The 24171-nt window shown below is 46.2% G+C and overlaps 2 protein-coding genes across 2 annotated transcripts in view; one reads left to right on the top strand and one right to left on the bottom strand.

Moving 5' to 3' along the window:
* Positions 1–24171, bottom strand: part of LOC144806014 (uncharacterized) — a 239095-nt gene that overhangs the window by 39975 nt on the left and 174949 nt on the right. The window lies entirely within an intron of this gene.
* Positions 804–15695, top strand: LOC144806026 (uncharacterized). The gene is made up of 2 exons (XM_078672477.1): positions 804–2085; positions 15499–15695. The coding sequence occupies exons 1-2, from the start codon at positions 804–806 to the stop codon at positions 15693–15695; spliced, it is 1479 nt and encodes a 492-aa protein (XP_078528603.1).

Here is a 24171-nt window from a genome sequence, read left to right as displayed (position 1 = left end):
CGACTAATGATCCACAATAGTACTGTGCCGTTCTAACGCCCTCAGTTACTGCCATTCGTCAGTGGAAAAAGGTACTTATCAGTTTAATGATTAAATATCAGACTAACACCTTATTACTGCATTGCTAAGAACCTATACAAATAGATTTGAGAAAAACTTCAGTCACAAAATAAGTCGCTGCCGGAGAGGCTATTACCTAAAGGCTATTATCTGCTAGAACAATTTCAACAGGTGTTACAGGGCTGCTTCCAGACATATTTTTCTCAATTCAAGTGTTAAGAAGATTACACACAATTTATTTTAGAGATAAATGCTGAGCATTATCTAAACAAGCCCGACTCTAAAATCAGGTTCACTCTTACCGTGGCATATAAGCAAGAGAAAACTAAATGTAGAGATATTAACTCTAGGAAAACACCTTATAAAACACGGACTGTGAGAGCAAATTCAGTGTTCAAACCCGCCTCAATCGAGGCAAAATAACCGAAGTTGGGGAAAAAAGTTACTTGTGCCAAAAAAGATACAGCCATAAATCTTATCTCACAGAATTTGACAGAATGCACACTGGGGAAAGCCACTTTCAGTGCAAAGTATGCAAAAAAAGTTTTAGGCGTAAATCTTATCTCACTGAGCATATGAGAATCCACACTGGGGTAAACCACTCTCCGTGCAAAGTATGCAAAAAAAGTTTTAGGCGTAAATCTTATCTCACTGAGCATATGATAATCCACACTGGGGTAAACCACTCTCCGTGCAAAGTATGCAAAAAAAGTTTTAGGCGTAAATCTTATCTCACTGAGTATATGAGAATCCACACTGGGGTAAACCACTCTCCGTGCAAAGTATGCAAAAAAAGTTTTAGGCGTAAATCTTATCTCACTGAACATATGAGAATCCACACTGGGGAAAAACCTTATCAGTGCTCTGAGTGCCAGAAAAGGTTTAGTATCAAACTGAGTCTATATCGACATGAATTAACCCACTCTGTGGAAAAACTTTACCAGTGCGCTGAATGCCAAAAAAGTTTCAACCGTAAATCTTATTTTACTGAACATATGAGAATACACTCTGGGGAAAACCCTTATCAGTGCTCTGAATTCCAGGAAAGATTTTGTAACAAACAAAGTCTTTCTCGACATGTAATAACCCACTCTGGCGAAAAACCTTACCAGTGCTCTGAATGCCAGAAATCTTTCATTTACAAAACCCATCTCACTCGGCATATAAGAACCCACACTGGGGATAAACCTTACCAGTGCTCTGAATGCCAGAAATGTTTCAGTCTAAAATTCAGTCTCACTCAGCATAGAAGAACCCACACTGGGGATAAACCTTTTCAGTGCTCTGAATGCCAGAAATGTTTCAGTTGCAAAGGCAAACTCACTGTACATACAAGAATCCACACTGGGGAAAAACCTTACCAGTGCTCTGAATGCCAGGAAAGGTTTGGTAACAAAGAAAGTCTTTCTCGACATGCAATAACCCACACTGGTGAAAAACCTTATCAGTGCTCTGAATGCCAGAAATGGTTCAGAGACAAACAAAGTCTTTCTCGACATGCAGTAACCCACACTGGGGAAAAACCTTATCAGTGCACTGAATGCCACAAATGTTTCAGTGAAAAAATCTATCTCACTCGGCATACAAGCACCCACACTGGGGAAAAACCTTATCAGTGCACTGAATGCCAGAAATGTTTCCGTGAAAAAAGCAGTCTCACTAAGCACATAAAAACCCACACTGGGGAAAAACCTTATCAGTGCTCTGAATGCCAGAAATGTTTCCGTGAAAAAAGCAGTCTCACTAAGCATATAAAAACCCACACTGGGGAAAACCCTTATCGGTGCTCTGAATGCCAGAAATGTTTCAGTGACAAAAGAAGTCTTTCTCGACATACAATAACCCACACTGGGGAAAAACCTTATCAGTGCTCTGAATGCCAGAAATGTTTCAATGAAAAAAGGAGTCTCACGCTGCATATAAAAACCCACACTGGGGAAAAACCTTATCAGTGCTCTGAATGCCACAAATCTTTCATTGGAAAAAACAGTCTCACTCATCATATAAGAACCCACACTGTTGAAAGTTGGGCTGAGACCGTCAACATTATCGGCGCCCTCTTGCTCTCTTTAACCTTTTTGTGCGCGTAAAACAACCGCCATTTTGAACACCGTGGCTTCCCCGCTCTCGCCGATAGCCAGCGCGCCTTTCTCCCCCTCCTAGCTTCGCCGGCATCCCCCGCATACTGACAACCCCCCTGCCTGCACCTGCCGCGAATCGTAAAACCCCTCTTCAGCGCTGCTCTGCCCCAGGCCCTCATCCTGTTCCCAGCGCGACACCTCCCTTCTTCCCTTTCATGATCCCCGGCCCTTAGATGCAAACCCCCTTTTCTCCCCGTGTGCCCGTTTGTCTTCCCCGTTCCCAGGCCGACACCCAGCTCTGCCGATACCATTCCTTGCCCCTCCCCGTACAATAGAAAGCTTCCCCCATCAAAGGATCCCCGGGTTGATCAAAGCCCCCACTCCATGAGATCCGATCAAACCCCCCACATTCCGTGAATCGGCGGAATATCCAGCTGCGCGATACTCATCTCCTGTTGCGACTAGGGTGGGGACTTCAACTGTAAATGTGTGTGGGAACGGGCCCAAAGGGGAGTTCCGGGAATGTCTTTTCCATACATCAAAGCTTTAACATGAATATGTAATCTGCAATAAAGTCATAAAACAGTGTATAAGAGGCCAGGCCTCAGAAATGTAGGTAGAGCACCTCAGAACGATACCTTCTGTCCGTTTCGTTGTGTTCTCCTCCGGAGAGAATAAAAACCCTTGTTTCCTGCCTTCCAGTCTCCAGCGCCTGCCTCTTCAATAGTTTAACTTCTTTGTGGGTTCAAGAGGCGACACCGCCGGGCAATACTTAAGGATCTTATATTCTGGTTGGTAGTGTCACCCATTGTTTAACAATTGGCGTCCCAAGCGTGGGGCCCATCAGCGACCCATGGATCCAGTGGGAGAGGTCCTGACGACAAAGTGAACGACTGCAACGATCGGGAACGCGTCTGTCCGATAGACCCTCGTCTGACAGCCGATCATCCGAACTTCACTGGTTCCGAACAGACCTCTCTCGAGTGATCTACGGTCCTGACTGGGAACCATCAGGAGTGCCGCGAGGATAACGGAGAAGAGAGGACGATCGGGCGCTGGATTCGGAAGACAAGAAACTGTCCATGCGGTCCGGGTAAGGTCGTGAAATCACGACAAGTTGCGAAATGATTGCTTGATTGCTTGATTGTTTAAAAATACTAGTATTGCTCCTTTTTATTTATTTGGAGATTCACTGACTGCAAACGGAGAAACAACGGGCTCTCTCTTTGCAAGCAGTGGAGGATAGGTAGGGCAGCAGCCGTGCTTATTTTTTCTCCCCCACTCAATAATTACTTGAAACTGAACTGTTGTTCGCAAAACTATTATTTCCTGGAGATTCCCTGTCTGCAAACAGGGAAGAGACCACCCTTTTTGCAGACAGTGAAAAGGGTAGGTAACGCAGATCTTTGCGGACCTACTCATTCTCCCCATTGTTATTTATTGGTCTTTTGTTATTTTGATCCATGAGGTATTCACTGCCTGCAAACAACGTAGAATAGAAATATTCTGTCCAGTCTTTGCACCTAGTGATAAGATAGGCAGTGCTGACTTTTTAGTCCCTCGTTACGAGCCGTCATGTCTGTCTTCTCCCCACTGATTAGTAGCCTGTTTAGCCCGGACCGCTTATTAGAGATGGACCATCCAGCCCCACTGGAAGGCACCCCTAATAAGGACATGTTCATGAAGCATGGATTGACCGCTATAGCCTATAGTAAACTATGGCATAAATATACGAAAAAGGGTCAAGAAAGTCAGTGGCCCCTGATAGGATCCTTCGATGATGATAAAATAAAAACGCTAGAAACTGCCCTGGGTAAAAACAAGACAACACCCACTATGCTTGACAGTTTCGGCATGTGGCGAAAAGAAACTGAACAACGTAAAAAGAAAACTGAGAGTAGGTTGGAAAAAGAGCTGCGAAAAGCAGCCCACCTAGCTGCCCAGAACTTAGAAAAAGAGATAAAGGAAAGAGAGAAAGCTAAACAGAAACTAGAAATGGAAACGCCAAGCCAGTGTCCGGTTAGAACTCCCTCCATGCTCTACCCTGATTTACCCTCGAATCAACGAGCCAATGAGGACCTGCTGTTAGGTCCTCCTATCATCTACATGCCCCCTCCATATGCCCCTTCTCAACCCTTGGCGCAGCACGCGCCACCCCCAGGTACAAACGAAGGTACCGCCACAGCGTCGGCTCCAATGGCCTCTGTGCCAGCCGAACCCCTTGTATTAAAACCCGCATCGACAACAACGTTCGACGACCATGAGACTCGAGGGGCTGGCCCTGCAAGAACAAACAGACTAGACAAAGATGAGCGAGCGGGGATCGACAAAATAGCAAGGACACTGGTAGAAAGGAAGGATGATGAAGAGTACATCACAGATATGTTCAGCTCGTATACAGGGAGTCACAGACGACATTTTACCGTACGACTGTGTTATCATGTCTTGAATGCATACGAGGACCGATATCGAGACAAAGGTCCCGAGAGCCTAAGGACTCTGTACCGGAAGGTCGATATCGGGGATGAGGGCGAGTGTGATGTGTCGGACCTCCTTACGCGTACGCTTGAGGTTTTCCGCCACCTCACTGAACGAAAGCCGGGAGCTAAATCCGCAACCTCCGTAGTGACCGAACCATCAACCGAGCAATCTAACACCATGATGCCGATACGAGAGGCTGCCCCTTACTGGGTTCCTCCCCGGGGTACAGGGACTCACGATGATGCAAACAACCAAGATGCGAAGGGAAGGGTAGTGTACAACTGGGTCTACCAGCCATGGGACCGGCAAGAGATACTGACATTCCGGAAATCTCTACCCGACCTACGTAAAAACCCCACTGCCTTCTATACTGAATTGGGTACAGCCCTGGGCTCAACGATTATGACCCTGGCTGACATCGACTTGTTCTTCGGGTTATGTCTACCAGCTGATGTGTGGAAGCAAATCCGGAAAGTCGACCACCTTGAGCTGTTTGGACATACCTGGTCACAACTCAATGACCTGGATAAACAACGGGGACCAGGACAAAAGCCTTTGAAATCCATTCTAGACCTTCCCGATAAAATCGTAGAGAAACTAAAAACCCTGATCCCAGAAAAGAAAGTGGACTGGTCGATAGTAACAGCCTGTCGCCAGAAACCCCAGGAGGATGTATCGGAATACTTCTCCCGGTTTGAAACGGTGTTCTCCGATTACAGCGGCCAGGACACGACCACTGCAACCGGACACCATCTGTTTGTCCAGAATTATGTTAAGGGCCTATCATCGGAAATCTCCCAGAAACTACAGGCCAGCGAGAGTAGTTGGGCAGCCTCCAAACCTACAGCGATTCTCCAAATGGCCCAATATTATGAGCATCAGAAAAATGAAAATGATAGGGCGACAGAGAAAAAGAAGAAGGACTTAAAAGAGAGGGTGATGATTGCCAAACTGCAAGGGGTGACTATAGGACGAGACCAATATCGGGGAAACTACCAGACGAACGTCCCTAAGACTACATTTCCCCAGGACCGCACTCTGACTTCCTACAGTGAACGCACAGACCTTAGAGAAAACCAGTGCGCTTTTTGCAAAGGGACTGGCCATTGGAAATCCCAGTGCCCAGTTCTTCTGGAAATGATCAGAAACAAAGACCCCAGGGATGTAGCAAACGGACCGAGACCTAAGGGACAACAACGAGGGCCCCCAAATGACGCGACTAACGACAGATCAAGCAGACCAAATACGTTCGATCGACCCAGGCAGAACCAATATCAACAATCTGACTATGACGACACTCACACCTTCGCATAGGACAGCCAAGGGCGAGGGAGGGATCCAGTCGAGCTCTATGTTGACCAGCAGGGCCCTTATGTCACTGCTAAGGTCCTGGGTACCAAGTCTCCATTTCTGGTAGACACTGGCGCAACACGTAGTGCGTTATCTAAACGACTGATTCCAAGGGCACCCTTGTCTGGCTCACTCATAACATCGACAGGTTTCGATGGAACGCCCTCCACCAACCCTTTGTCTGCCCCGATTCTCTTTGACGTAGAAAACAACACCACCGACACCACGTTCTTGCTTTCCTCCAATAGCCCTGACGCCATTATGGGACTTGACTTACTGAAACACTTCCGAGCGACGATCAGGTGTTCTCAAGATGGAGTTCGAGTGTTTCTTTACGACAACCCCGTTCTGCTTAGACATTGCTCTCCCCGACACATGTTTTCCGTCACCGACGTTGACGCATCCCTGCTTGACACTCTACCTCCGTATCTGTGGGCCAAAGCGGATTCGGACGTAGGACGTATGTTAATTGACCCAGTGCACATTACTGTCCGACCAGACGCAACACTCCCAAAACTCCCACAATATCGGATATCGCCAGAGGGCGAGAAGGCATTGGTAATGATTATCCAGTCACTGATAGACGCGGGAGTGGTAGAGGAAGTGGTTAGCAACATTTGCAACAGCCCTATCTTGCCCATTATCAAGAAGCAGGGAGAGGGAGATGAGAAAGCATACCGTTTTATCATCGACCTCCGAGAGATCAACAAAGTGGTGGTACCCCAGTACCCTGTGGTCTCAGATATCACCACCATCCTGACTTTGATTCCATCCACTGCCACCACCTTTTCCGTCATCGACCTCAAGAACGCATTCTTCTCCATCCCCATCCACCCAGACAGCCGATATCTCTTCGGCTTTACCCTAAAAGCCCGCTCATATAGGTTTTGCCGAGCGCCTCAAGGCTACACGGAAAGCCCTAGCATTTACAGCCAGGCCCTCAAAAGACAACTAGACCAAGTCCAGTTACCCGACGGAGTGGTGTTGGTACAATACGTCGATGACATCCTTTTGGCGGCCGACACCACCCCTCTAGCGGTTGCGGCCACCATTCGACTCTTGCACTTCCTTGCGGAAAATGGCCACAAGGTCTCCAAGAAGAAGTTGCAATTCTGCCTACCCCAGGTCACTTACCTAGGCCACCTTTTGTCCAAAGATGGAAGAAAACTCACCCCTGATCGAATCCAAACCATTCTAGATACCCCTGTCCCTAAGACCCAGAAGCAGGTTCGCTCCCTATTAGGCCTCACCTCCTTCTGCCGACAACGGTTACCAAACTTCAGCCTCGTTGTAAAACCACTGCTTTCTCTGCTAAACAAAGACATCCCTTTCCCACTCCCTTGGACCCCTGAGTGTCAAACTTCCTTCACAGAACTGCGAGATGCCCTTTGCTCAGCCCCTGTCCTAGGTACCCCTGATTACAAAAAGCCCTTCTCCCTTTACACTCACGAAAGGGAGGGGTGCGCTTTATCTGTCCTGACCCAGGCCATCGGCCCTAAGCAACGACCGTGCGCTTACTTCTCTGCCACTCTTGACCCTGTCGCCAGAGCCTTGCCTGCCTGCCTTCGAGCTGTAGCTGCTGCTGCAATCTCTATCCGACAGAGTGAGGGGATTGTACTCTCGAATTCCCTCACGGTACTGGTACCCCATGCAGTCGACACCCTCCTGAACCAGACCAAGACGCAACATTTGACGAGTGCACGACTGACTAGATACGAACTGACCTTGCTTGCGCCCCATATCACCCTGAAAAGATGCACCACACTGAACCCGGCAACTCTGTTACCCTTGCCAGAGAACGATCCCAATGTCCACCCTGTGCATGACTGCGTGACTCTTACTGACGAACAGATAAAAAGTAGGGTTGATCTCAGAGACACGGCTTTCCCTGACCCCGACGGGGAGCTGTGGGTGGACGGTTCATGCATCAAACTCTCCGATGGTACCACTTCCGCTGCCTATGCAGTCACCACGGCTCGAACTGTAGTAGAAACAGCCCGCATCACCCAGCGATCTGCCCAGGCAGCGGAACTGATTGCTTTGACGCGAGCCTGCATCCTGGCAACAGGAACCACAGCGAACATTTACACCGACAGCCAGTATGCCTTCGGGGTGGTTCACCATTTTGGGCTCCTCTGGAGGGAGAGAGGATTCTTGACCTCACACGGCACACCCATTTTGCACGGGGATCTAGTCTCCGCCTTAATCGAAGCTGTCCTCCTCCCCAACAAACTTGCCGTTATCAAATGCCAGGCACACAAGAAAGTGACGGACATTATTGGACAGGGAAATGCACTAGCCGACATTACCGCCCGAACGACAGCTGAAAATAGAACGACAACGCGTATGTACGTGACCAGGTCACAAGCAGAAAACTGGACTGACGCCAAGGACACAATTAGAGACATACAAACGGCTAGCACACAACACGAATTGACTGAATGGACACGGGTGGGATTGAAAGACGACGAAGGCTGCTGGCGGACAAAAGACACGAACAGATGGTTGCTACCTGATTCATACTTGATTCCCATATTGACCATGGCACACTCCCCTGCCCACATAGGATCAGCCCCCATGATCGAACTTGTCTCCAGGGTTTGGCACAATGACAAGATCCCAGATTCCGCCAAACGCCTGGTCCAACAATGCTTAATATGCCTGCAACACAACCCCGGGAAAGGAACTGTAGTACCCCGGGGGGGATTTGGGGTCCCAAACCACCCATTTGAAGTCCTGCAGATGGACTACATCCAGCTAGACAGATGCCAAGGCCTGAAATATGTACTCGTCGTGGTGTGCGCATTTAGCAAGTGGGTGGAAGCATATCCAACCCGTGACAACACCGCTATGGCCACTGCAAAGGTTCTGTTAAAGGAGTTTTTCCCCCGTTATGGCCTCTGTCGTGTTTTATGGAGTGATAATGGCCCCCACTTCGTAGCCAAAGTTATCCAGCTCATCCTAAATGGGCTGGGTATTAAACAGAAATTCCACGCAGTCTTCCACCCTCAATCTGCTGGGCTTGTCGAACGACACAATGCCACACTAAAGCTTAAACTGGCCAAAATAGTGGCTACCACGGGCCTGAAATGGCCAGACGCCCTCCCATTGGCATTGCTATCGATGCGCTCTACCCCCACCCGACATCACTTAACCCCTTATGAAGTTGTCTTCGGTCGACCCATGAGCGTCTGGTCTGCCCCGAAACCAACTTCCATTCATGACGTTCCGGACGTCCTAATGTCTGATTATCTGTACAAATTGACTGAAACTTTGTCTGTCCTTCATCAGCAGGTGCAGCAGGCCATCCCCGATGCTTCCAGGGGTCCGGGTCACGCCATCCAGCCGGGGGACTTCGTGCTGATCCGAAATTTTCAGCGATCAAAGAGTTTGGAACCCCGGTGGACGGGCCCCTGGCAAGTGCTGATCACCACTCGGACCGCACTTCGAGTGGAGGGGAAGAAACACTGGCTGCACGCTCATCACTGCAAAAAGGTCTCTCCAGCCCTGGCCACGACAGACACCGTCAACACCCAAGAAGAGCTCCTGAACCAGGACCGACCATCGTTGAACTGCTATCCTGACACAGAGACACTTGAACTTTCAAAACATCCTGACCCCACTGTGCCATCTCGAGAAGGGTATTTCCTGCGTCGAAAGGAGGGAGCTTCGGCTAAGTAGGCCACGGACTAGGTTAAAGGATCTCAGAACGGTGACCCAAACTACCAAAGGTTACCTGGAGAGAAGCTGAAACTAAGTCTGTGGTCCTGCCCACTACCGAGCACCTTGAAAACGAAGATGATGGAAACGCCAGATAAGAAGATGATGGAAGCGCCAAACAAGAAGCCGACGGGGACGGCAGGAAATACCCACTACAGAAATCCGAGAACAGACAGACTCCATAGCTCAAAGACAATTGCACTCTTCATCACAATCCTCTTCTGTTTTCTCCTCATGACCACGCTCTGGATTTTGGAAGAACATGCACCTGCTCACGAAACATTCCTAACCACTGCTCAGCCTACCACCATGAAGGAACATTATCTAATTTCGCTCTCTCCTCAACTAAGAGAGAGGCGAAAGGAGTTTTGGAACAACTCTTTCGTGCAGCTACTTCACCAGCACAATCTTGCCACCAATACCACCAACTGCTGGATCTGTGGGTTGCTACCCCATGCCACTGGACATTCAATACCATTCATCCCTTCACCCTTCTCTGTCCACGGCTCCTGCCTTGCTTGGCTGATCCTCCTACAAGAGAGCTATACGGGCAATGCCACCTCCAGCAGAACTGCCACACATTCTTCTCACGGGGCCGGGCGAAACAAGACAAAGACACACTTCTGCCCGCTGACCCCCAGCGACTCGATCCAAATGGACATCCCGGCTAAAGAACGAATCGAAATGCAGATGTTCAACAATCCAACCAGACCCACCTTCTCCTATCTGCGGAAACGAACGGCTGCCACTCTGACTGTGGCCCTGTCGGTCATCAACGTCACAGGCCACATGTGTGTAGAAGGACTTGGGACACAGCTGGTGGGTCGCAGCGCTTGCCGCTTTACCAGAACTTTGGATTCCACGGATCCACCTTCCTTTGTGTCATCCCCAAACATGTATTTCATCTGCGGCACGAAGGCCTACACCTGGCTCCCCAAAGGCTGGGGGGGCACTTGCTACATCTCCTTCGTCCTTCCTCCGACTTATGTAGCCCCAGCGAATCACCACAGGCAAAAACGAGCCAAAGACATTGAACAAGCCGACTCAACAGGGGCGCAGTTCCTCGATGCTATGAAAGGACTCGTCCCCCTCTGGGGCCCGATGGCAAACAGCCGTGCCATCCGACATTTGACTCAGGCAGTCGAGACAACCATGAACATCACAGCGGGCATCTTTGCCAACAACACTGCCGAGCTCCAAGCGGTCCGTTTGGTGGCTCTTCAGAACCGCCTCGTTCTAAATGTGGTTCTGGCGGACCGTGGAGGAGCATGCCGCATTATTGGGTCCAGCTGTTGCACATACATACCGGACAACTCACCCTCAGTGTACAAAGCCATCGAACATCTTCACAGACTCTCTTCGGAAGTTCACCAAGAGCAAGAAGAATGGTCGCTTGGCGGTTGGTTCTGGGACACCGTCAAAGGCTGGGGCTGGAGACTGCTCACCATTATCCTGATTCCCGTAGTTGTAATATGTGGCCTGTGCTTAGGAATTCAATGTCTGCCACCTATGTGTTCTTTATGTGCGAGTTGTATTTTTCCCAAAACTGTGGACTTTGGAAGCGAACACATGAGAGCATTGTATGATACCGAAGTTAGGAATTTGATGAAAATTGACATTGAGTAAAGCAAGTTGGCTAGATATGTTGAAAAGGGGGGACTGTTGAAAGTTGGGCTGAGACCGTCAACATTATCGGCGCCCTCTTGCTCTCCTTAACCTTTTTGTGCGCGTAAAACAACCGCCATTTTGAACACCGTGGCTTCCCCGCTCTCGCCGATAGCCAGCGCGCCTTTCTCCCCCTCCTAGCTTCGCCGGCATCCCCCGCATACTGACAACCCCCCTGCCTGCACCTGCCGCGAATCGTAAAACCCCTCTTCAGCGCTGCTCTGCCCCAGGCCCTTATCCTGTTCCCAGCGCGACACCTCCCTTCTTCCCTTTCATGATCCCCGGCCCTTAGATGCAAACCCCCTTTTCTCCCCGTGTGCCCGTTTGTCTTCCCCGTTCCCAGGCCGACACCCAGCTCTGCCGATACCATTCCTTGCCCCTCCCCGTACAATAGAAAGCTTCCCCCATCAAAGGATCCCCGGGTTGATCAAAGCCCCCACTCCATGAGATCCGATCAAACCCCCCACATTCCGTGAATCGGCGGAATATCCAGCTGCGCGATACTCATCTCCTGTTGCGACTAGGGTGGGGACTTCAACTGTAAATGTGTGTGGGAACGGGCCCAAAGGGGAGTTCCGGGAATGTCTTTTCCATACATCAAAGCTTTAACATGAATATGTAATCTGCAATAAAGTCATAAAACAGTGTATAAGAGGCCAGGCCTCAGAAATGTAGGTAGAGCACCTCAGAACGATACCTTCTGTCCGTTTCGTTGTGTTCTCCTCCGGAGAGAATAAAAACCCTTGTTTCCTGCCTTCCAGTCTCCAGCGCCTGCCTCTTCAATAGTTTAACTTCTTTGTGGCTTCAAGAGGCGACACCGCCGGGCAATACTTAAGGATCTTATATTCTGGTTGGTAGTGTCACCCATTGTTTAACAACACTGGGGAAAAACCTTATCAGTGCTCTGAATGCCACAAATGTTTCATTGACAAAATAAGACTCACTAAACATGCAAGGACCCACACTGGGGAAATACCTTATCAGTGCTCTGAATGCCACAAATGTTTCAGTACAAAAAACAGTCTCATTCATCATATAAGAACCCACACTGGGGAAAAACCTTATGAGTGCTCTGAATGCCACAAATGTTTCATTGGAAAAAACAGCCTCACTCATCATATAAGAACCCACACTGGGGAAAAACCTTATCAGTGCTCTGAATGCCAAAAATGTTTCAGTAAAAAACACGGTCTCACTTACCATATAAGAATCCACACTGGAGAAAAGCCTTATCAGTGCTCCGAATGCCAAAAATTTTTCAGTTTCAAACACAGTCTCACTTACCATATAAGAATCCACACTGGGGAAAAACCTTATACGTGCTCTGAATGCCAAAAATGTTTCAGCCAAAAATCGCATCTCACTGAACATGTGGGAAACCACACTGGAGAAAAAATAAATTAACAGTGCTCTAAATGTCAGAAAAGATTCAGAGGTAGAGATGGTTACAAGCGCCATAAAAATAATTCAGTTCTCTGAATGCCAGAAAAGGAACAATTTTAAACTCAACCTCACTCTACATGAGCAGACGCACACAGGGGAAAAACATTACCAACACTGTGAATGCCCGAAATTCCTATTTGATAGGCACAGCCTCACTAACCATAAGCGACTCCATACTGATGAAAACCTTATGAGTGCTCTGAATGCCAGAAAAGCTGCAGAGAAAAACGCTATCTCACCATGAGAAACTCCACACTGGAGAAAATCCTTATGCCATAAAAGCTTGAATCTGAAAGACAGTGTTACACGTCATGAGAGATCCCACTCTGGGGAAAAACCTTATGAGTGCTCGAAATGCAAGCAAAGTTTTGGTTACAAATTACTTGTCACTTGACATGAGCGAACTCACACGGGGGAAAAAAGCCTTATGTGTGTTCTGAATGTCAGATAAGGTTTAGTCTTGAATACAATGTCACTTCACATGAGAGAATTCACCCTGGACTAAAGCCTTATACAGAAGGGGAAAGCCAGCAACATTTTACTCAGAAAGGAGATCTCACTAAACATGAGAAATGCATCCACACCAGGTGAAAAGTAAGGCGTATCTTGAGTTGCAGAAAAGCTTCTAACAACCTGACTTTACATGAGAGAGCACATATTGTAGTTGCAATAGGATTCATCAAGAAACTCTTTGCAGGATAACTTAGGCTGTCCGCATGCAACCTCCAAAGAAATTTCAGGCCTGGAAATATTTTTAATTGCAACAGAATCCTCAATTTGAGTATCTGAAAGTTACAAAACTCTCAAGGTCTTTACTTTACACAGAGAAGTGTTAGTGCTTGCAAACATCAACTAATTAACAAAAAATTCACAATATTAATGTCTTAAATTTTCTCCACCCAAAAGGTTTCTACTCACACTTGTTTCTTTACATATGACTGAAATCTAGATTTTCATGGTAAGATTAGGCCCAGGCGGTGTTCCTCAATTAAGAACTCGGCAAAGTGTAAAAAAAACTCAACCGCTCAATAATTGCCAACAAAATCACAATAATAATGCCTTAAATTTTACTCCACCCAAAAGGTTTCTACTTACCATTGATTCTTAACATATGACTGATATCTATATTTTCATGATGGGAGAAGTGTGGCTCAATGGTTAGAGCGGCAGACCCTGATGCAGAGGTCTGGCCCGGGACCAGGGTTCGATTCCCGCCTCGGCGGGTCTTGGGCTCAATTTCCCCGGACCTGATAATTCTCGCCTCGGTGCCTAGTCTAATCATGGGTCCCACTCTGTGACTCTGGGCAATAGCTTGCTTAATCTCCACAACGGCCCCAGCAGCGCTGTGGATGCCTGGCTTCACCTTGGGGGTGCCCAGGAGTGGACATTTCACAGGAAAGCCAGGATGGGTTCCGCAGCGGTATGAATACAGCGCTACGAGGCCTCCGGGTAGAAGTGCGCTATATAAAATACAAACATTTACATTTACATTTACATGATAAGATTAAGCCTATGCAGAGTTCCTCAATGAGGAACTCCGCACAGTGACAAAAAAAGTCTGGCGGTCTACGCGGAGTTTCGCGAGCAGCGGAGTACGTAAGGGTCATGCTGTTTGTGGTGATTTTGATCTCCTGGTGTTTTTCCTGCCCACTAAAAATAATTGCGAATGGCACCATGTGCAGCGCAAGAGTGTGCAGCTGCATCTACTCGAGCGGCAGCTTTGTCAATGCGAAGCATTGAGAAATCCGACGACCCGCTATGAGAAATCGCCCCAGGAGGTTGATTTTGCTCGCCAACTAGACCATGGCGAGCGCGAGCAAGGAAAAATCTCATTAGGAGGTGGATTTTCCCCGCTCTGGCACATGACGTTGAAGAGCGCAAGCGTAAAAAAAAACCTCGCTACGCTCCATGGAGCGGAGTTTTTAGGAACTATGCGAGCTCCGCGGAGTACGGAAAGCTCCGCGAGCAGAGTTCACCACCCAGAATGAGATAATATACGACAGCAGGAAAACATAACCAACCAGTTACTTGCCTTCGATAACGCTCTTTCTGGTGGGTATTCCTTTACCTGAAGATTCCTTACCGTGTGAATATTCCCCACACGCCAGGCTGGATCCTCAAACTTTAAAGCACTCCTGCTGCACGCAGTAGGAGACATCATGCAGCTCAGTGTCGACATCATTTTGCTCCAGAAGTAACAAGCGTAGACGCATAGAAGTACTTCCCATGCGCACAGTGAACAACTAAGAGGTCTATGAGTTCATTATCTCACTGGTCTGTATCACATATGCAGGCCCTGGTTAGATATTAATTCACCATTTTTATCATGATTAGAATTCAGATGAGGACTTTTCATTTCCAAAAATTCTAATTGTATTCTCAGCAGCAAGGGTATATATAAATCATTGAGTGATGACTGCGCCGTGCTCAAGATGAAAGTGATATGATGATAAAACAGTCCGATCCACATTTTGTTCACAGAAACAGGGCTGTAAATTGCTTTTGTACAATACAAGTTAAGCAAAGGCGATTCTTAGAAGACATCATTTATATGAAATAGTCCCTGTTTAGTCAATGTTTCAACCATTCCAGTTAATTACCGTGGGCTCATCAGGATGGTAGATCACCGTCTCTCCCATACGCTTCTCACACTATATTCAATACAACCCAGTAAGGATTCTTCTGTATCTCGGGGCAGCGTACCTGGGAGCCAGTGAATCCTCGGCTCGCTGCCAAACACGCTCAAGTGTGACTCTTCCTGATGAGACCATCGTCATTGACTGCTTTGTCTGTGAGAAGCTGCACCAGGCCTCCTGTGATGGTGGGCCGGAAGACCTTCACCGCCAAGTGAAATGCTCGCAACAGCTTGATGTGGAGTTGGGTCTCTGCCGGTGACGAGGGTTCCCTAGTCTCTCTCTCCCATATGGCCTTCCCATCCCAGAAGTAATACATCCATTGCCACTGTTAGGTCTGGATGGAATAGGGAGGGGAGTCTGCCACTAAAACAATCTAATTCACTGGAGAAAATGTTGGATGCTGCCTACAATAGGGTGAGTCAGTGACTGGCAGGACACAAAGAGGTTTTGCAGCTGCACCAGTTGTAGAGGCAGGTCACTCAGTGGCATGATGTCCTGGACGTTGCCTTTGTGTGCCATGGCCATGAAAGAACTGGGAGACCTGCTGGGTTTGCAGCAGGGTCTGGTGCTGGCAATGTTGAAAAACCCTACTGTAGCCAAAAGGGGACGAGATTTGTGTTGAAATTGCTTGGCAGAGGCAGACAGACCCAAGGAATCATTCTGGGGCCTAGTCCGCTTTCTTGTGTAAAAGATGAGAGCCATCAAATAGCTTGTCCATTAACGATGCTTGGGTATCTTTAGAGAAGCATATAGACCTAATCCAGGCAATGCACCGAAGTTCCACACTCATGTCAATCGCCTGACCAAAGCAATTGGCTGTGTCCAAGTCACAACATAGTACAAACTTTGCTGCAACACACCTATCCTGAATAGCTTGAGTTTGCCGGCAGAGTTTAGGCCACTGTTTCCAACAGGGCATGAATATATTTGGGAGCATTGTCATTCAGACCCTCCAGGATATAGCTATGTGCAAAAATAAATCGCCAGTTTTGTAACAAGCCTGCACTTTTCATAAAAATGCCAGTGAATGCTACCTCATCCTTGCATTGAGCCAGCGCTCGCCAATGGGCCAATAAAAGGCCTGCCTGCTGTTTTGCATTCATCAATTATTTAATTTTGGGGATATTAAGTGTTTACAACAGGGGTCTTCAACCTTTTCTGAAGTGAGAGCCACTTCTGATAAGAGAAAATCTTGAGCCACTTAAGGCTAATCATCTCGCACATTGTTACCAGACAATTTGTCAAGTAGGGCCTTTTAGATTGAAGACTAACCATCTGTCGGCGCCTTCCAGGCCATGGTACTCCTATGATCTCAAGAAATGCCAAAGAAAATGTAGGCACCAACAGCAATGTTGGAGGAAGAGTTACAGCCTACTGTTCAACACAGTTAAATCACTTTCATCCTTTGGTTATAAAAATGTAGCAACTCCCAGCCGAAAAGCTGTGATGAACTAACCTAATTCTTTTTTCCAAAGTAAATAAAATATTCCTGAATTTTAATATAACACCAGATAATCTGCAGGGACAGATACAGTGGAGTAATCGTACGGTGAATAAACTAACTTACCATTTCCTGGTAACGTGCACATTCACCCACTTTCTGAAGAGAAAGTCTCTAATCTTATCAACACTATGAAATTTGGAGCCCTGCAGATTCTTGCCCTCCATTCAGTTTCAGCTAGCATTTCTGCTCATCTCACTTTGTTATTACAATGGTGCTCAAGTCTGTCTTTTTTCCAGATGCTTGGAAAAAGGCATCGATTTTGCCACTTTTAAAGACTCTTTCCCTCGATCCCCCAGATGTAAAGAACTACAGACCCAAATTGGTTCTTCCTCTTCCTGCTAACATTTTAGAAAAGGCCATGAATCAGGAGATCACCACCTTCTTTGAAAATACAGACTGTCTGGATCCTGCTCAACATGGGTTTAGACCTTACTACTGTACAGAGTCGACCTTATTGTCAGTAACTGAAGAGATCAGATCCATTGTGGATAGAGGAGATTAACGCAGCCTTGATCCCATTTGTTCTAACAGAACTCCACCAAGCATTCCAAGTAGGATATGTCGTTCGGCGTCATGCTTTACAAATCTCCCTCCTAGCTCGCAAATTTTAGTAAAACACCAGTTTCTTTTGGGGCCCTATCAGTGCAGGATTAAAACCAAATAGTATACGAGTTGGGCTGACCTCCACGATGCAACCCTGGGCTCTAGAGATAGTCTTACCCACATATGTCCAACATTCTTGTATCTTGAAACAGGACGCGGATACATGGACATCATCTGCATTCTGAAGGCCGCATTTCATACAGCTGGCTTCTCCACCTCCCTTTATCTTGGATAAATTAAGGGGAGACCAATAGATTCTATGGAGTGTAAAAAAGTGTTTTTTCTCAGTGCAGCAGATTTAATCAGGGGGAGTATCTAGGGATACTTGCCATAAAGTTTCCAACTCCTCGCTCTGCAAGTAGTTCTCCCAGATTCTGTATGGTTGATCCATCTTTCTGTCTGTAGCTGCCAAAAGATGGTTATACCATTGCGCCACTTCTACTTTCCTTGGAGCTAGATCCTGTAGTTCACTTTCCATACTGCTATCCTCTATAAGTTGCCAGCTTTGCTTCCTACAGCAGGAAGAGAGCTGGTAAAACTTGAACCAGGACAAAGTACAGTTAGAAATATGGTTCCAGTATCCCCAGGAATGGCATTTGTCACCCAGTACAATGTCTCTCCTATATACAACTCCTGCCTCTTTTAGTGGGTACTAAACAGAACAAAGTGGCTGGTCCGGTTAGCTTTTTTCACAAGTTTACGCCCTACCCAGCCTATCAATGCTACGTGGGTCACAATTTGTTTAGAAATTATTTATTTTTATTTTTCTGACATAGGTTTCATTGATTTCTCATATGGCATGAAAAGCCCAATTGTCAAGCAGTTGAATCAACACACAGACATCAGTGTGCACAATATATACAAGTGACAAATTAATTCAAATCACAAAATGAATCACAATAAATTCTCAAAAATTAGAAACACCAAGAGCCACATTACTATATACAAAACACATTTAGACATACAAAACATTCCATAAAAGCAACACAGTCCTTTGAATTGTAAACCATTGGATAGGCGGAAATAAACAAATACTACGGACTTCCTGCCTATCTCAAAAAACCTGTGAAAAGGTATTTTTTTAGGATTGGACAGCTGGGGCAGGGACAATAGTACTATTTATTCCCAGCTGCACCCTTCTTCCTTGTCACAGGCTGGGAGTCAACGCGTTTCGAACCAATGGTGAGTTCAAGGTTCTCCTCAGGACGTGGACTGTAGGTGTCCTTTTCTGTAATCAGCGCGCTGGGGCTGCTGGACGAGTAAAATGTGGAACGTTGAAAAGGGGCCTGGCACACTAACGGCTTTCTGCCAATGAGCTTGAATGTAGGCAGGCAACGGGAGTCCCGGCCGGGAAAAGGTCCGGGGGTCACCAGGTTTTTAAGTTTCTTTTAGGGCACGTCGCTTTCAAAGTTGCAAACACTTCCTACGGAGGCCGACGGCGTCTGGCTTTTAGTGGGTAAGCAAGAGAGTCCAAAAGAGACTCTGGTGTACCAGGAGAATCCCAAACTGGCGCCCAAGCACTATAATAGGATAGTCCTAAAGAATTTGGGCAGTCCGACCACAACCTAGCTGCCGAACGCAGAGTTGTTAAACACATTTTTTTAAAGAATTTAGGAGAGTCAAACTTGTACATGAAACCTAGCTCCTCTTCCCCTACTAACATGGCTTTAAACATTGTATACACAAAGATTATGGGTTTGCTTACAAACGAACCGCACTTCTTCAGAGTGATGCCAGTTATGCTGTGATAGTCTAATAGTATCCATGGCAACCAAGGCCAGGGTGCTTAAAGCGTATATGACACCTACCCACCAAAGTGTCAATACGTCCTTAGATTCAGCCGAATCCAGGTCACATATGAAAGTACAGAATACCCAAGCTACACCAAAATCAATATTTTCACATAGGGGGGCGTATAGATGTTGTTACACACAGATCAATGATTTTTCAACGCCCTGTATCCAAAAAAGACTGTAGGAGATAGAGTTAATTAAATAGTCCAATCAAAGCTTCTGTCTTGAAGTCTTTTATTTAATTTCCACAAGTTCACGATAATCCAAGTAACAGCCGACGTGCGTTTCGCCCACAGGGCTTTCTCAAGGCTTAGTCTTATCTCTTACGACCTGGAAATAGTGGAAATAGTTCCCTTGGTTGTTGTGTCCCTTGATATTATGGAATAATCCAATTTCACGCAAATGTTGGGGCACATTTGTAATTCAGTATATAACTGTTCAGGCTTCAAAATAGTATTCGAAAAAACATTTGTAGTGGTCTCGAAAGATAAAGTCCAATCAGGCTTGTTGACCAAACTTCCTCATCATAATGGCAACGAATTCAGCGGGATTATGATAGATCCCAGAGTCTTAAATTTATGAGTTGTTGCCCATGGTCTGTCCTCGAGTAGTTTGTTCGCTTATTTCAATCGGTGCCTCGCGTTTCCCGGGAAACGCGAGGCACCGATTGAAATAAGCTCTGCCATCTTTTCAGGAGGAAATTGATCTCTTTTGAAACTCTATCTAGATTAATCTTGGGGATTAGGACCGGGGTCCTGAGATATTATAACTCCTAAGTATTTAAGTTCTTTAGCCAAATTCCCCTCCTGATCGGTTATGTTCCAGGCCATAATCTCGGTTTTCTCATTGTTTATCTCATAACCTGACAGGCTCCAAAAGTTTGTGTTTCAGCTTCAAGCTCTGAAAGTGTAGTGCTGACATTGGATGATAGAAGAATCAGGTTGTCAGCATACAGTGCTAACTTTTCTACAAACCCGTTTATTTAAAAATGGACAATCTTCTGATTCAGCCTTATGCTCTGAGCTAGCGGCTCTATATATAAATCAAATAAGATGGGGGAAAGCGGGCAGGCCTGCCTAGTTCCACGCCCTATCTTAACTACCGGGGAGAGATTGCCATTAACCAGAATCTGGGCCCGAGGGGATTTATATATTTCTTTCAGCACTTCCCCAAAACTATCGGCAAAACCAAAGACCTTAAGAACCCTATCCAGAAGGTGCCAGTTCACCCGGTCAAAGGCCCTGGCTGCATCAACAGTAATGATTGATAGAGGGAGACCCTGCGACAAAGCCAAGGCAATCGACCCAATTAAGGTATGTATTAAATCAGACATCTGCCGACCTGGCAAGAAACCCTTTTGATCCGTGTGAATTATTGGCCCAATAACTTTGCTAAAGTCAGGCATTCAGAATTCCAGTAAAGACTTTATAGTCAACATTTAGCAAAGAAGTTGGGCGGTATGACAGACATTGAGTTGGGTTCTTCCCTGGCTTTAAAATCAGTGCAATAACTGCATCACTCCAAGAGTCAGGCAGGCGAGATGTACCTTCTAAGATCCCATTAAACAGTTTTAGCCAGACCGGGATAATCTCCTCCCTCAAAATCATCCAAAACATTATCACTAATTAGGAAGATAACAACAAGTGGTCCTGTGATGCTTGCTGGAATGGGAAGTGTTTAATCAGAAAGTGGATTTAATTAAAGTTTAGGTGACAATTTTGCAAAAGCGTGTGGATTTTGTATATATTTAAAATTGTTGATCTCCAAAAAAGGCCTAAATCAATTAATTGAATTGAAATTCAAGTTTATCATTTTAATCCTATTGTTGGAAAATATGTGATTTTGAACCCCATGAGGCGGTTCCTTTCCATAAAGCATTCAGGTTGGAATCATGAGTCAAATAATGCTGAGGAGGTTACAATATTCAAATTGAATTCAAATTTCACATGAAATGTTCATTGTTCAATATTTTTCTCTTAGTATTTTAATGTGAGGACTTTATTGCTTAAGGAAAATATTAGTATTTGTTTTTCTATATGTAGGAAGCATTACATTAATGAAACCACTGTATCCCACCTTCTTTCTTTCCTTTCCTGTTCTTTATGAACGTTTCTATTGTTGAACTTTAAAATTTGCCCGAAATTAAGAATTGTGCTCTACATAACTTTGCTGTGTTACAGTATGTTGATTATTATGTACCACTTTTGTCTCTTATGTGTATGGCAACTGATGTTTTGTTTTGCTTTAATAATCAGCTTATTTTTATAAGGTTTTTTTATTCAATAAAATGTTTTAAACACAACAATTGGTAGTTGATATGTATTCACAACTGCAGCATTTTTATTGTATGGGCAGTTTCAAAGGGACCAAAAATATGGTCTGTGGGATGACGGAGGACGACATTGGCATTAGGAGGGAGAGGTTTGGGCAGGTAATCAGGGGTATATGTAAGGTTGGAAGTAGGGGAAACAAAACATGTACATTGTGCGGACTGTGACTCCTGGAGTTATTGTGAGGGATACCATGCTTCGCTGTAAATGAATCCCCTAGTGATTATTATCAACAAACTTTATTCGGTTTTATAAAAGAAAACCATAAAAGTCATACATAAAATGATAAAACATCTTCCAAGTTACAGATTGACAAATATAACATATCCAAGTTAATCAGAACACAAGATAAAAATTCATGAATTACAGTACATAATTTAATTGCAGCTTGACCTAAGTCTAACAGCGACCCGTGAAAAGTTAAGCGTATGCAAAAGAGTGGCATTAGAGAGGAGTTGTAAAAAGATAAGAGCTGGTCTCACCCTCCTAAAACCCGCTTTTGTGAGAATGGGAATAATAAATAACTTTCTAGGGACAGCATAAAAACTACAAAACAATAAAAAGTGAATCATGTCCTGAGGAGACTCACTGTTGCAGCCACAGGGCATGAGGCTCAGGCCTCTGTGGGAGCCGCAAGGGTGTGCCAAGAGGTAATGGAAGAGGTTGAGCCGAAACAGGGTCAATAGAAAACGATCATGGATGCTTTTAAGCCCTAGAAGATAAGGTTTGGTGGTTGGTACAGTTTTTACCAAAATGTACTTATGCACACTAGCCTTACACAGCTCATAGTTCCCTCTCTTTCACAGGAGCTCATTCTTAAAAAACACTTTTTGACCAGAGAAAAGTCCCTCTTGCATATGCGCACAGGGTTAGCAAATAGTTCCCACCCTCCCTGGTAAGGCCAACTCTAATATACTGGAGCCATCGGATGCTTGAGACATGGTCAAGTGAAAGTCATTCCCGTAGGACAACTTTGCTAAGTGTATTTTCTTAATGAGCCCAAATATTAAGCCACAAAGCCAGGGGATGGAAAGCCAGTACATCTGAGAGGAAAGGCATCTCCAACTCTACATGCACGACATAAAACAAAGTACTTTGTGGGACACAAAGGGCCCGTCATAGGAAAGAGTTATCAGCACTTTGCACTGCCGCTACCCCAATGTGGCCCCATATCTCACTCTCATAACTAACCTTTGAGATATATTTGTCTTCATATATCTTCAAAAGAGCTCCTATTGGCTTCCCTCCCACTCTGCTGGCAAAGTTAAAAACAGCTGCAAAAGCTTTCACTAGATCCCCTTTCTTCCAAGTAAGCAACGAGCTCCAACTCAAGGAATCGTCAAACACAACTCCCAAATAGGAGAAAACTTTGGTCTTCGGTATTGACGAAATTCCGAATTTAAAAGCGAACTTCTTAGCTTTACGAGGTCCCACCTGCATAATCAACGACTTGGAATGATGAAACTAAAGGTACAAGTCCTTCATAAAAAGGGCAAAAGAATTCAGAAGAAGTTGTAGGCCCCTAGCTGTCCTCGCCGAAGGACTGAGTTGTCTTTGTATAGGAAGACTGGCAGGCTACGCTTGCCTACCTGAGGACAATCAGCATTTGTGGTTAAAAGGGCCTTCTCTGAGGAAATAATATATAGGTTAAAAAGAAAGGGTGCTAAAATGCACCTCTGACACATCCCTCTCTTGATGTCAAGCTGACTGGACACTTTCAGATCCTTTGAATAGCAGACAACCGCAGTTGAATCGCGGTGAAGATCCCTCAGAAATAAAATGATGTTACTGTCAATGCCAATGGAGGACATCAACTGCCACAGCTTGGACCTATTGACCCAGTGGAATGCTGAGAACTGGTCCATGAAGGCTAGGTATATGGGGCTGGAACGAGCCACAGTGTATTTGTTCAGAACCATGTACAGGTATAAACACTATCAATCAGTGAATTTGTAAAGCGCACTACGTACCCGTGAGGGTCTCAAGGCGCTGGGGGGTGGGGGGGTGCTGCTACTGCTCGAAGAGCCCGGTCTTGAGGAGCTTCCTGAAAGTAAGCAGGTCCTGGGTCTGCCGCAGATGAGTGGGGAGGATGTTCCAGGTCTTGGCGGCGAGGAAGGAGAAGGATCTGCCACCGGAGATTGTTCGCTGGATGCGCGGTACGGCGGTGAGGCTGGCGGAGCGGAGCTGGCAGGCGGGGGTGTGGAAGTTGAGTCTGTTGTTCAGGTAGGCTGATCCGGTGTTGTGGAGTGCTTTGTGTGCGTGGATGAGGAGCTTGAAGGTGATCCTCTTGTTGACGGGGAGCCAGTGCAGGTCTCTTAGGTTGGAGATGATGCGGCTGCGTTGAGGGATGTTGAGGAACAGGCAGGCGGAGGCGTTCTGGTTGCATTGCAGCCGTTGTAGTTGTTTGGTCGGGATTCCTGCGTAGAGTGCATTGCCGTAGTCCAGCCTGCTGCTGACGAGGGCTTGGGTCACTGTTCTTCTCGTTTCGGTCGGGATCCATTTGTA

This window comes from Lissotriton helveticus (assembly GCF_964261635.1).
Source record: "Lissotriton helveticus chromosome 1_1 unlocalized genomic scaffold, aLisHel1.1 SUPER_1_unloc_4, whole genome shotgun sequence".
NCBI classification, from domain to species: domain Eukaryota; kingdom Metazoa; phylum Chordata; class Amphibia; order Caudata; family Salamandridae; genus Lissotriton; species Lissotriton helveticus.
Note: the sequence above shows the minus strand (reverse complement) of the source record. Positions and strands in the feature narration are given on the sequence as shown.

Excerpts from the sequence above, each read along its gene's own strand:
- LOC144806026 (XM_078672477.1), top strand. The coding sequence starts at position 804 with ATGAGAATCCACACTGGGGTAAACCACTCTCCGTGCAAAGTATGCAAA. Across the intron at positions 2,086-15,498 it reads AAGAACCCACACTGTTGAAA|CGTACCTGGGAGCCAGTGAA; the intron begins GTTGGGCTGAGA and ends ATCTCGGGGCAG.